The 15,126-nt window shown below is 38.0% G+C and overlaps 2 protein-coding genes across 2 annotated transcripts; one reads left to right on the plus strand and one right to left on the minus strand.

The window, feature by feature from the left end:
- Window positions 1-357: 357 nt before the first annotated feature.
- Window positions 358-7,272, minus strand: LOC131434101 (uncharacterized protein K02A2.6-like). Its single transcript, XM_058600747.1, has 2 exons — window positions 3,216-7,272; window positions 358-470 (listed from the first exon to the last, which is right to left on the minus strand). The coding sequence occupies exons 1-2, from the start codon at window positions 7,270-7,272 to the stop codon at window positions 358-360; spliced, it is 4,170 nt and encodes a 1,389-aa protein (XP_058456730.1).
- A 5,135-nt stretch (window positions 7,273-12,407) lies between these two features.
- Window positions 12,408-15,104, plus strand: LOC131436398 (kinesin-like protein subito). The gene is made up of 4 exons (XM_058605105.1): window positions 12,408-12,548; window positions 13,039-14,549; window positions 14,611-14,833; window positions 14,890-15,104. Exons 2-4 carry the CDS (start codon window positions 13,048-13,050, stop codon window positions 15,043-15,045), a joined length of 1,881 nt encoding a protein of 626 aa, XP_058461088.1. The 5' UTR covers window positions 12,408-12,548; window positions 13,039-13,047; the 3' UTR covers window positions 15,046-15,104.
- Window positions 15,105-15,126: the final 22 nt, after the last annotated feature.

The following is a 15,126-nucleotide window of genomic DNA, read 5'->3' on the forward strand; positions in this document are numbered from 1 at the left end:
CCCACCCTCCCGAATACCTGACCGTTTACTATCAAAATGTTCGTGGGATGAGAACAAAGACGCAACACTTTTTGTTATCTCTCTCCTCCTGTGACTACGATGTTATTGTTTTGACCGAAACGTGGCTGCGAGAAGATATACTGAACTCTGAACTCTCGACCAATTATACAATATACCGATGCGATCGTAACTCGTCTTCTAGTCAATTGCTTCGTGGAGGAGGGGTACTCATCGCAATCAAGAATAACTTGACTGGGATCGCAATAAAAATGCACGGATTTGAACACCTAGAACAAACTACCGTACGTGTCTCGCTACCAAATCTATCGCTATACATCTGTTGTATATATTTAAGGCCTAATAGTGACCCAGATCTTTACAGTTCTCACGCCTCTGCAGTTCAGCAAGTCCTTGACATTGCGAATAGTATGGACCGTGTACTCGTTTTAGGTGATTATAATCTTCCTCATCTGCGATGGACTTTTGATCATGATCTAAAATCTTATCTACCTGAAAACGCTTCATCTGAACAAGAAATATCGATTATGGAAACGATGATAGCAGGAGGTCTTTATCAAATCTGCTCACTTTCGAATATGAATGGACGAATCCTGGATTTAGCATTTGTTAATAACACGGATTTTGTAGAATTATTTGAGGCTCCGACATCCATACTTAAAGTCGACCCCCACCATAAACCTTTTGTTTTAAGGTATGAAAAGCATCTGAATGAGAATATTGTTTTCTCTGAAACTTACGACGATCTCGACTTTGATTTTAATCGTTGCGATATGGATGATATATCAGCAGATATCGAAGCTGTCAATTGGCAAGCTATGCTTGGTGGTAACGATTTGGACCATGCGGTTTCATTGTTTTATGATACAATACATAGAATTTTACATAGCAGAGTTCCTAAAAAACGAGTTAGAAACAAAGTGGATTACAAGTTTCCATGATTACATGTTACGAAAACAACGCAAACACTATTATCGTTACAAGACTGAAGACAACAAAATTGTTCTTCGACAATTTGAACTGCAATATGAAACCGCTAGAAATAATGCCTTCCGTGATTATCTTAACCGTATCGAGAATAGTCTTCGAAATAATCCCTCAACTTTCTGGACATATGTAAAGAGCAGGAAACGTTCTGGTGGCATTCCCGTGAATGTTTTTCTCAAAGATGTAAGCGCTCACTCTGCATCTGAGGCCGTTAATTTATTTGCCGATTATTTCCGTGGTGTATTCAACAGTTCCCCTGTCAATCCGTCGCAGGAATATATTGATAGTTTGGAATCGTACAGTGTTAACCTACCTCTCTTGAATAAAGGTGAAACTGAAGTCATGGAAGCACTATCCAGTTTAGATTCAACGAAAGGTCCAGGACCGGATCGTCTACCGCCAGTGTTTTTAAAACGTTGTGCCCGATCATTAGCTGTACCAGTTAATATGATTTTCAACCGATCAATAATCGAACATACTTTTCCTAGTGCTTGGAAAGTCGCTGCTATAGTTCCAATACATAAGAATGGAAACACTCATAATATTGAAAATTACAGAGGGATCTCGATTTTGAACTGTCTAGCTAAAGTACTGGAAAAATTTGTTTACGACGCGATGTACTCTAAAGCGTCTCAAATCATTGCTGATTGTCAACACGGGTTTGTGAAAAAACGATCAACAACGTCGAATTTGTTATCATACACAAACAGCTTGATTCCCACCATCGAGAAATACCAACAAATTGATGCGATATATTTCGACTTTTCTAAAGCATTCGATAAAGTACCACATAATGTTGTCATCCTAAAGTTGCAACGACTTGGATTCCCCCCATGGTTAACTAGATGGCTGGATTCATATCTTTCTGGTCGATCCGCTTTCGTCAAGATTGATACCATACTTTCAAATAAGCTCGAAATACCTACTGGTGTTCCTCAAGGAAGTCACCTGGGACCGCTTATATTTATTTTATTCATAAACGATCTTTGTAATCGCATAAAGTCTGGAAAATTGTTCTATGCTGATGATCTGAAGATTTTTCGCCCAATCGCCTCGAATCTCGACTCCGTAGTACTTCAAGAAGACATAGCTGTCGTAAACGCAGGGATTGGCCGAATCACGAGAGAAATAAAACGACGTCTATTCTCTACTAATTCACAACAATGATTGACTTTTTATTATTCTCTTCTGACAGTAATGACATAGTTAGAAATACAGGTCGGTATACACCAGGCAAAGAAACTAAATACAAGGGTTGTGTATGTAGGTAAGGCATATCATAACATTTCTCCCCCCCTTAGAAAGAATTCAGTCCCATGTTTTGTCACACAAATTTGGAGTTAGTAGATTAGTTAAACCACATTACAAGTTCAATCGACGTGGGGGTTTCCTATCTCTAAAAGATCTTCGAACAGAGCCCCTTGCGGGTTCAGTTAATAGCTTAGGATCTACCACAGACTAACAGACAGGACACTCAAATTAGATTCTTCAATCATTTTAACGGTCATTTCGAATATTCCTTTATTTGGGACAGTGCTCACATGTGTCATGATGGCGCCACGTTACCCTATCAAAAACATCCTGTCTGTCATCTAGACTGTGTTTATTTTTTTCATTTACCAACAGAGTTGCCAATTATACAAAATTACCTGTAATGTATTGTTTTGTATACGTCCATGCGAATTTCATACAGGATACAGATTTAATACATATTGCCAAAACTATATACATAATTGTGCCTACTTCTCATCCTCCAACGCAATACAAACTCGAACCCGTTTTGTTACAATATTTACTTGCTTCTGGTCTGCCGCCACTTAATTTCGGGTGAAAACTACCAACACAATAAAAAATAGTCTAGATGAACAACGCTGAGTCAAATAAATGGTTATCTTCCAACATCGCGAAAAAGTTGAATATATTATCAACGTAATCCAATAATTTATTGCGACTATTCATTTTCAAATATTTGGATGAAATCAGGCATCCCTGCAAGCAGCTGATCGGTGTTGACAAACGAGGGGAAACCAACTAGTAAAAAAACTTGTACATAACACAAGGGGTGTACAGATAGTAAATAGTTCGCGCAGTACGATATAGATGGAACTAGTGCGTCACGAAAAATTATTTTTATAAGAATTTACTCATACTGTCATGTCTGTTAGTCTGTGGATCTACTACATGCTTATCTATAAGACTCGGTTCTGTACCTGTATCATTTATTGCAGCACTGAGGGGTGTATTTTGTCCGATGTGATCGGATTCGGTAGGAGATTCTGTATTCCGAGCAACATCATCATCAGTATCCTCAAGTTCTACTTTTACTGGATCGGGAAACTTATAATAACGTGATGGGCTTGAACTGTTACGGGACCGCTGAATATGAGTAGTGTTTCGAATTTCTGGATGCCTCTCTTGAAGAATGGGTCCTTGTCTGAGTTGGTCAATATGGCGTTTCCACATTCTGCCGTCATCTAACTGGACCATGTAGTGAAGTTTTCCTACTTTTTCTACAACAACACCGAATCTCCACTTCTCCGAAAGAGATGTATAATCTCGTGCAGCAATTCTATCGTTAACCGAAAACGAACGTACCGGTTTGTCTCCCTCTCGAGAAAAATTGCTCAATGTTTGTTCACTGGGAATCATTAGATCAATCCTAGATTTGATTTGTCGTCCAAAAACTATCAAGGATGGGCTTTTTCCTGTAGCAGGGTGCGGGGTTCTCCGATAGGCCATCAGCATCTGTTGTAATTCCTTTTGAACGTCAGATCGTGAACACTTTAGTGCTTTGATTTTGTCCTTGAACGTTTGAACATAACGCTCCGCCTGTCCGTTTGTTGCGGGATGGTACGGTGCTCCCATTTTGTGCACGATACCATTTTTCTTCAGGAAGTGCTGAAACTGATCCGACGTGAATTGTGTTCCTCGATCCGTAACTAAAATCGATGGTAATCCAAAAGTAGCGAAATACTCCCTCATCTTTTCGATAGTAGTTGAGGTTGTCAAGTCCGGAATGATTTTTATTTCCGGCCACTTGCTATGTGCATCTACGATAACAAGGAAATACAGTCCCATAAACGGTCCGGCAAAGTCAGCATGAATCCTCTGGAATGGTTCAGAAGGTTGTTCCCAGCAGTGAATTTGCACTTTAGCTGGACTTGCTTTAGCACGAGCACAGTCCACACAGTTCCGAGCTATCTCCTCTATGTCTCGGTCAATGTTTTCCCACCAGCAGTAAGATCTGGCCAGTGACTTCATTCGAGATATTCCAAAATGACCAGAGTGTAACTCGTTGAGAACACGACCTCGGAGAGATGGGGGCACATAAACTCGAATCCCCCGCATTAAACACGAACCTTGCATTCCAAATTCGTTTTGTTCGATTCCAAACCTGTGGCAACCCTGTATAGCTCTACCTGCCTTCAAGGCTTGGATCAACTCTTTGACACTCTTATCCGCCATAGTATACTCTCCTAGCTCTTTTGTGTTTACCGGAAGTGTTTCGATTTGATTGATTTCAACAATATCAACTTCCTCTACCACATTGCGATTGCTCCTATCAGGAACCGGAAGACGAGACATTCCATCTGCGTTTCCATGGTCCTTTGAGGCACGGTAATGAATTTCGAAGTCGAATGACTCGAGGAAAACGGCGTAATGCTGCATACGCAATGCACAGAGTGTTGGCAGGCCTTTGCTTGGTGAAAATATTTGTACTACCGGTTTATTGTCGGTAATCAAGACAAACTTTCGTCCAAAAAGATATTGATAGAATTTACGCACTCCGAAGATAATTGCGTACGCTTCTTTGTCGATCTGACTGTATCTTTGCTGAGTAGCGTTGAGCGTCTGCGAGGCATACTGGATGGGACGCTCGCTACCATCAGGATAAAGATGACTCAGTACCGCCCCGACACCGTATGGTGAGGCATCTGTAGCTAACAACAACGGTAGGTTCACGTCATAGTGTACAAGCAAACTTTCGGACTGCATCTCTCTTTTCACCCATAAAAAAGCTTCTTCACAAGCTGTTGTCCACACAAATGGGGTTTTGTCTTTCAACAGGTTGTTGATTGGGTATAGTTTCGTACTCAGATTCCTCATGAATCTACCGTAGTAGTTCACTAGACCTAAGAAAGCACGAACTTGTTCGCGATTCTCTGGACGCGGCATCATCTGGATAGCATCAATCTTTTTCTGCATCTTGTGAATTCCTTGTCGATCGATAACATATCCACAGTACTCAATACTATCCGAGAAAAATTCGCATTTCGATGCATTCACACGCATATTGTGTTCATGTAATCTCCTCAAAACTTCCCGCAGCCGACGCAAATGTGTTTCATCATCGGGGCCGGTAACTTTCACATCGTCGAGGAAAACTGTAACTCCCGGTATTCCCTGCAGAATCTGAGATATCTGTCTCTGAAAGATAGCAGGAGCAGATGCCACTCCATACATCAACCTCGTTGGTTGAAAGAGACCCAGGTGTGTGTTCAAAGTTAGCATAAATTGATCCTCTTGTTTGACAGACATCTGCATATAAGCTTGAGACAAGTCCAATTTGGAAAATTTTTGTCCTCCAGCCATGTTAGCAAACATTTCGTTGATGGTTGGTAAGGGATGTTCATCGATCAGCAAACTTTTGTTGAGTGTGAGCTTGTAGTCACCGCACAAACGAATTTTTCCACCAGATTTCATAACCGGAACGACCGGTGTAGCCCACTCACTTCGATCAACCTTCAGTAGGACGCCACTTTCAACCAACGTTTTAATTTCCTTTTCTACAGCATCACGGATCGAAAATGGTAGTGTGCGAGCCTTAAGGAACACAGGTTTTGAATTTGCTTTTAAATGTAACGCAGCTTGAATGCCCTCGATTTTGCCAATCGAGTTGTCGAAAACAGAGGAAAATTCATCTATCAATCTTTTGACCGCTGTCGGACGAGGAGGATGTAACGTAATTTTGTCAACAGAGTTCACCGAACCCCCCAGAATATCATTCCAGTCCAAACTTAAAGATCGCATCCATTCGCGCCCTAGCAACGGATGTCGTTTACCCTCAACTACGAACAAACGCAAATGATTATCTTTGTCTCCGTACAGCACTTTTGTTTCGATAACACCGAGAACCCCGATTTTGTTCCCACAATAACTTCGCAACTCGATATCCGTCGGTTGTAATGATAAATTGCTCAAATACTTGTCCTTATCAGTGCTGCTGATCAACGATACTGGTGAACCACTGTCCACCTCAAACTTAATTATAGATTTTTCTACTTTAATCCTAAGATAAATCTTCGACAAATTATCGAACTTATTTCCCACTTTACAGACATCAAGTACATAAACACCATCTTCGTCTGAGCATTCTGTTCCCGACCCTTCATTATTTTCTACAAGATTCGTTGCATGTTTCTTTGACCTGTTCTTATTATCATCGAGTTGTCGGTATTTAGCACTGGAGCTGAGGCACACCCGTTTCAAGTGCCCTTTTTTCTTACACAGGCCGCAAATTTTATTTTTGTGCTCACACTTGTCAGCCAAATGTGCCTCACTTCCGCAACGGAAACACATACACTTGTTAGTGGGATTAGTTACCTTAGCAGCTGGAGTAGTAGCTGCGTCTCTTCTTGGTTTCCTCTTATCTACCAAGTGGACTTCTTGCATCCGTCGGTTCAGAACTTCTGCACCTTCACCAGAAGCCTCCATAGAAAGCGCAATCTGTTTAGCTCTTTCAAATGTCAGGCCCTTCTCTTCAATCAACCGGGTTCGAATTCGCTGGTTGTGTAGACCAAACACCAGCTGGTTCCGTAATCCATTTTGTAAATAGTCTCCAAAACCACAATATTTCGCATCCCGCTGCAACGCCGTTACATAGTCCGCCACGGTTTCACCATCTCGCTGCATCCGTTGGCGAAATTTCCACAGCTCAACCATCTCCAATGGTTCCGGATCGAAATACTGTTCTAGCAACGTAACTATTTCGGCATACGTTCTATCTTCAGGATCGTCAGGTGACAAATGGTCGCAAAGTACATTGTAGGTTTCAATCCCCATAAAGTGAAGCAGCATACTCTTCCTCTTTGGTCGTCCAATGCCAAAAATCTCCAGCGCTCGTTCAAATCGTTTCACCCAGCGGGACCATTTCGATTTATTTTTGTCGAATGGTTCGATTGCAAACGTGGATGGCGTAGCAGCAGCAGCAACTGTACCTCCAGCTGGGCCTCCAGCAGCACCATCTTCGTCTTCACTGGCGGACATTTGATGTTTGTCCCGCACCGATTACACAAGCACAGTGACAATACGTACGTAGTAGTGTACGTTTGTACTTTTCCTTCTTCTCTTATCAAACTGATTGTTTAAAGATAGTAGATACAAATAAAATATAATTGATAAAAATGATGAAAATATAATTGATGTACGGATTCAAAAAGGCTTTGAATTTATTAAATCAGGGGGGCGATATTCAATCCTAGAAAAATAGAATTGACCACAATAATTGTTTGTCTAAAGCAGAAACTGCCCTTATATTACGTGAATTCTAAGTCTACTACAGACTCTTACTTCACTGAATACTCACCAAAGTACTCTGACACCAGGTTTTCCAATATTTCCATCGAGCACCATTCTTAATCACTGACTTCATATCACCACCACAATACGTATTAAATAAAAACCTTAAACGTAAAAGTTCGGTTAAAAACGCGTTTTGTTTACATTCTGTCATTGACTTTTCTGACAACTTATCCAAAAATATTTTCACAATTGGAGGAAACGCACTGATAATTAATAATAAAATCATGCTTTTTCCTTCAACATCGCGAATCATCAAAGTTTCATTTAAATTTCGAAAGAAGAAATTCTTCTGGGTTCGATTGTATGAAACACTGCAAAATGAAAATAATACATGCATGGAAAGATTTTTGTTACGGGAATATCATATAACCACAGATAACAGATATACAGGCTCACATATGAACTGTGTGTAAAATTTGCTCAATCAGCATGGCGAACACTTGCAGATGTCACCACTATCGACACGAGGTGTCACCACTATTTGGGTGCCGCTTTCACTTGAGCCACAACTTTGGGTGCAACATTCACTTCTCGCTAGATTTTTGTTTTGCTGTTGGTTAAAATGACAAGTTTATTTTTGTTTTATTCCGATCGAATTCTCGTGTGATTTATGCGACATGGTAATAAAATTGTCTTTAACACTTAGGGAAATCGTGTGATAAGTGTTAAAATTGTTGTAGTTGGAATATTTCTACAACAGGCAGGAGGATTTTGTTATCGTTCCGGAACGTAGTGGAACGTTTTGAAAGATCGCGGCGAACAGTCGAGTAGGTGGCAATAGTGTTTCCAACGTATAGCAAATTTTAAATTTACACAGGATTTTGAAAATTTTTGTTCGAGCCTGTATATCTGTTATCTGTGATATAACCAATTCATTTCGATTCTATCAATATTACATACAGTTGTAATACAATTCCATATATTTATGCTAATCCTATAAATGATGGAAGAAAATCAAAAGAAATGAGTATGAAACTCATTTTCCGCTCATCATAAAATTATTCGAACTGTTCTATAATTCATTATTAAGAATAAACTCTTCTCAGGGATTAAATGACAATGGGTAACATACATTCAGTCTGATTCATGATGATTAACACACAGTTTACAAACATTTCAAACGTAACTGACAGTCATATAATATATGAATGGCAATCACACATATTAGAAGTGAACCTCACTGAATATTGATCATATGATCATGCAGATTGTTATATCATTCAATAGTCGGAATTCTCAGTTATTTATCGCATTGAATGAACTTTGGCGTTTTCTTTCAGTGTATTAAAAAAAACTGTGACAGAATAACTAAAAGCTAGTGCAGTGTGCCTTAGTGCATATATCGTTAAATATAGAATAAAAAAAGATCACAGAATTTTAAGCAATCCTTCCATTGTGTACATATTGTGACTTTCCTGGGCAATCTAGTGTTAAATTCGCATCCTTACATTATATAATTTAACAAGCTCACTAACACCTGATTTTATTTTATTTTCTTGGCGAGAAACGAGACTGTTAAAATAAAAGATTATCATCGAAGATTTAAGCACAGACTAACAGACATGACAGTATGAGAAAATGCTTATAAAAAATGATTTTTCGTGATACACTAGCTCCACCTATATTGTACTGCGCGAACTATTTACTATCTGTACACCCCTTGTGTTATGTAAAAGTTTTTTTTTACTAGTTGGTTTCCCCTCGTTTGTCAACACCGATCAGCTGCTTGCAGGGATGCCTGATTTCATCAAAATATTTGATAAAGAATCGTCACAATAAATTATTGGAATACGTTGATAATATATTTAACTTTTTCGCGATGTTGGAAGGTAACCATTTATTTGACTCAACGTTGTTCATCTACTCTATTTTTTATTTTTTTGGTAGTTTTCACCCGAAATTAAGTGGCGGCAGACTAGAAGCAAGTAAATATTGTAACAAAACGGGTTCGATTTTGTCTTGCGTTGGAGGATGAGAAGTAGGCACAATTATGTATATAGTTTTGGCAATATGTATTAAATCTGTATCCTGCATGAAATTCACATGGACGTATACAAATCAATACATTACAGGTAATTCTGTATGAATGGCAACTCTGTTGGTAAATGAAAAAAAATAAACACAGTCTAGATGACAGACAGGATGTTTTTGATAGGGTAACGTGGCGTCATCATGACAAATGTGAGTACTGTCCCAAATAAAGGAATATTCGAAATGACCGTTAAAATGATTGAAGAATCTAATTTGAGTGTCCTGTCTGTTAGTCTGTGATTTAAGGCCAAGGAAAAAAAACCTGGAATGTCGCAAGAAAATGAAGAAAAATAGGTATTTTATGTAATTACCTAACTTCTGATAAGTTACGATATGGTAAAAGAATAACCCAAGTAGCATGTTAAGTTGCTGTCCTGTATTTTTCTACTGATTGTGCAAATCAAGTAAGTTTATTTTACTATTCTTGTAACTGTTGTGTTATGTAAAAAGCGCAATTTTCTGTGTTGTGAAACATATCTTCAAGTTCTTCCGTTATTAACATTTATTCACAATTATTGTGTAACTGATACAAAACTCATGCGTCGATCCCATAACAGAGGCAGTCATAAAATCAGCGAAAAAACAATTGTGAAACTAGTGAAAACTACTACCTACTGTAAACAAGAAATCGAATGACGTTTACAAAAACATAACAAACCTAAGTTCTAATAAATAAGTTTCACATCTGATTTTCAATACAACTTTTCTTAACACAAACATGGATCTTGTAAAATAACGTGCACATGAAAAATGATAATGCTACATATTGTAGAATTGATCTTTTGAGTTTTTGTAAATGAAAAATCGTCAACGAACTACTTTTTGATGGTGAAACATGTATTCGTACGCATGAAATTTTCAAGCGCCTTTGAAATCACGTGTTTTGATGATTGTACACCAACTTCTGTGAAAATAACAATCTGTTATTTTTAAAGAGAATCATCGGAATGGTGTTTAAAATACGTATATTCAAGCATACTTAAAATTTCCAGACGGTTTTGATCGAACTAATGTTTTATTGAACCTGAAAAATCTCGAAATGAATTTTTCTTCAATTTTTTTAATATGGCATCGATGGTAACAGTGAGTTGAATAGAAAATGGTTCACGCAACGTAATGATTTATATTATTTAAATAACGGTATACATTAACATGTGAATATTTCAGAGAGAAATATTATACGTTTTTATTTTAAACAAACTAGTTGAATTATAGGTAACAATACAGTATAAAGATTCTTAACGGGCCCGACATTTGTGATACGCACTGTAGGTATTATTTTGGCAAGCCCATGTGTTGGAGTTTTACAAACAAGTTGCACAAACAGTATCATGAGAGTAACTTCAATGAACTTAACTTTTCGTTCAAAAGTGATGTCAGATCTGCTAATTATTTCAGCACGATGAAAACCAAACACAATTGTTCTGATTGAGTTTTGTTTTCATTGCGTATGTAATGTTGTATTTCCGCAACATTTATGATAATATTCTCATCTTTGTAAGTTTTGTTTTTATTTCAAATAAATAAATCTTGCATAACGTTTTTGTAAGTTTTGGATTTCATATAATTGTTTTTCTAGAAATGAAGAAAACTACTCACACTGACCTTCAATTTCATGAGCAAGCAAATACTATGCAGACTTAACAGAAACTTTTTTTCACAGTAATGTTATAATTCGGCGTATCAATTTTTATCTTCAGGAGTGCATCATTTTGTGAATTTCTCTTTCCCAAGAGATTAATAATCATTTCGACATATTTTGCGTCCAATACAATTTGGAAATTTGTTTATAAGTTGCACAATTGGTGTAGTTACTTCCATTTTACATGACGATGTGAAATTTTTCACAGAACTTTTAGAACTGTTAGTGCAATATGGACAAGTTGATGATCTGCTGCATAGTTGTGAAACTTTACAAGGATAAATTGCACAATCAATTTTAATATGTTTAAAAATCTCTCTGAACATTGATAACATAAACAATAATTCTAAAACAATTGTATAACATTTGAAATATTTTGGAAAAATATGGCTGGCAAACATTCTGGTGACCGACTGCCTCACCGCTGCCAGATATAAAACTCAAACGATACAACCGTATCCACCAGGATTTTTCCACATTGAAATCTTTGACATTTTCAGCAAATGTGAGAAGATGAAAACGCTCGGCTAACTTAGATACAGGCGACTTTGTTTTGCCAAATTGGATTTGACAACCGTCACTGAATCAATTTTGGTAGCCGTCTGGTGGCCATGGCCGTCTGGTGGCTATGCAGGATACAGACGCACGACTCAATGATTGACTGGTTACCGGGTGAAGCACACACTTCCTGCCCAAGTGACAAACTCTCTGGTGAACTTGCAATAGAAGATATTCGTATCTTTCGTTACATGCTGGAGGGAACCTATCAATTATAGGTCGGTTTCCTCCTTCGTTACTAGTGTTCATTTGGGCACCATAGCCTAGTTCGTCTGGTACGGAAAGTGCGGAGCGTTGTAACCACCCCCTCGGCCAGAGTATCCCATAAAGGAAAAAAACAACTTGTACTTGTTTATGTCAATTTCAACCAATCACGAGCTGGTCCGAAACTAGTTCTCGAAGTGGATTAACACTTGTCAGGTCCTGTCTTAGGTTAGAACTACCATTATGTTCTTTTCAGTGTATGATCTTTATTTTTCTGTGTGCTCATAAAACTTTAATTCTCGGTAAACTGAAATAAGTGTGTAGTCATCGAAAAACGATCGCGTTGGTACTCAGTTTATTGACAAGGATCTCAGTTCAATTCGTATTCACTCAACAGTTGACGGTTTAGGATTTAGTTACAAAACTTTCGGTTAATTTTTTTTGTTTCATTGTTCTTTGTAAACTGAGATTGTTTAGAAATTGTATATTTCAAACAGATACTGGAATTGAAACAAATGCTTCAAATGTAAGTAAGCAGCTAGACTAATATCGAAGTATGTGTAAATATGAATAGTTTGATACTTGGATTTACAGAAATTTTAATTTTGAATTGTGTTTTTTCAACTATTTTTTTCATAATTTGAAGGTTTAACAAATTCAAAATGTAATAGTAAGCCGTTTTCTAAAGTGTCCAGTCGTTTGGTTACGAACAAAAAAAAAAGATAACGTTCCAAAACGAAACGTGTTACGGTTTGTAGGGTGTTGAGATAGGGATGCACAACTTCATTCGCTAAGAGTTCAACAATAATGCAATCAGATGTTTGATCACTCAATGATCCTTTTTTGGGTATAATACAGAATAAAAGCTATTTCTATACAATTCATCGTAATGATACGTCCGTAATTCAGATTTCAAGTACACAAAGCTTATTTCATCGCTAAGACAAATCCAGATTTAATGCATGTTTTCATCAGTAGTAAGTTGAGCAACTGGGATATTCTTTTCTGTTTTCTAGACAAGCGAAATGAAACGAGCTCAACCTTCTTTCTTGCATGCTAGAGAAAACAGCATTGATCGCAGAATGCGACCTCGGCCGAACACACGAGTCAACCTGGAAGTCTTGATGTCGAATGAGAGTCAACATTCATCGTCCCGGTCTTCGTCGCCGTCGCGTTGCAGTTCTCCGGTTTCGGTTGATCATTGTGAAAACGCACAAGATGCTACAAAAGACGGTGAAACTGTGAAGGTTTGCCTACGGCTAAGACCTTATTTGAAGAATCAAGCATACCGATTAGCGTTTAGAATTCAGGAAAACACGCTCGTTGCCAGAAATGTCGACGAATATTCGGCTGAAAGACAGTACACGTTTAGCGAAATATTTAACGATCAGGTACCACAAGCGGATGTATACGAAAAGTGCATAAAAGCAGCTATCAAAAATATTACTGGAGATCGAGGGGCAACATTTTTAACATATGGCACTTCAGGTTCCGGGAAAACCTATACCTTACTGGGAACGAATAGCAATCCCGGAATCGTACCCCGAGCAATCGAGCAAATTTTTGTTGAACACGCTGCTAACATTTCCCCTCATCCTAGTTTGAGGATCGATAGAACGATGGTTAGTTTTCTGGACGATGATACAATTTGCGACGAATTGAAAAAAGTGGAAAATATGAAACAAATGCTTCAATTCAATAACAGCTGCCATTCGAAAATGAAATCGATTATTAGAAAGGAACATTCATTTCAAACTAAACACGATACGGACGTGAGTGTTTTTATTTGGGTGTCATTTGTTGAAATTTACAACGAAAATGTTTTTGACCTGCTGGCCCAGGAATCAATATTTGGCAAACGCAAGCCGATGAAAATTGTGTCAAATGAAGGCAATGCGTATATAAAAGATCTCTCATGTGTATATGCTGGTAGCAGTGAAGATGCATTTAATATACTTCAATTTGGTCTTCAAAGTGCTACGTACGGTTCAACAGATGTCAATAGCAATTCGAGTCGCTCTCATAGCATATTTTCCATAACTGTTGTTTCCTATTCCCTTGCCACGCAACATATAAATTACTCCGTCTATAAGTTCTGCGATCTTGCCGGTTCTGAACGGTTAAAGAAAACCGGAAACTTTGGAGAGCGGTTGAAGGAGGCACAAAAAATAAATACCTCATTGATGGTTCTCGGTCGGTGTTTGGAAACAGTGCATAAAAATCAAAAATCGAAAAAACTAGCAGATTTAGTACCGGTGCGAGATTCCAAACTTACGATGTTGATACAATCCGCATTGCTCGGAAAGGAAAAGCTTACTATGATTGTGAATCTTTATCCCACCGAAGAATACTACGATGAAAACATCAATGTGTTGAACTTTTCCTCGATTGCCAAACAAATTGTGCTTCAGAAAAAACCAACTCAGAAGAATAATCGAACTACACGTTATTCTTTCTTTTTGGCACAAGCTACCAGCAGTCCGTCCTCACGTATCGACAGTAAATGTCTATTGTTAGAGAATGAAAGGTATTTCATAGGTCTAAGCTTTGTCCATCACGAATTTATTTACTTTATTTATTTTTAACAGACTTAAACAAGAACTGTCGCAGGAAGCCGCCGTTTTTCGTGAACAATTAGGAGAAAAGGAACTGGAAATTCAACTGTTGAAACGGGAGTTACTCGAGCAAGAATTACAGCTACGCAATGAGCTGACAGATGATTTCGAATCTTATAGCACTCAGCGCGAAGCCACTTTCAAAACTCGTTTAAAGCAGGCACAAGAAGCGGCAATTTTACCGTATAAGCTACAGGTATTTAACAAGTGATGGTGTTCTGAATTGATTATTGCAAGTGCACGTTTTTACAGATTACAAATCTAAACGCTAAAATAGAAGAGTTAAGAGCTACAATTAATGACATGGAGTACGAAGAGGACGAATACGAAAAACAGCTAAATGCATATAAAGATGAGCTACAAAAGTACCGCGAAAAAGAAAATCGAAATAGAAGATTGTCATTGTAATTTAATTTTGTTTTTATTGAAAATTGAATAAAACAGCGCTTTTATAGCACACACTTCAATTTGCTTTGAATTGGTGTAATG

Source organism: Malaya genurostris, chromosome 3 (assembly GCF_030247185.1).
Source record: "Malaya genurostris strain Urasoe2022 chromosome 3, Malgen_1.1, whole genome shotgun sequence".
Classification (NCBI taxonomy): Eukaryota; Metazoa; Arthropoda; class Insecta; order Diptera; family Culicidae; genus Malaya; species Malaya genurostris.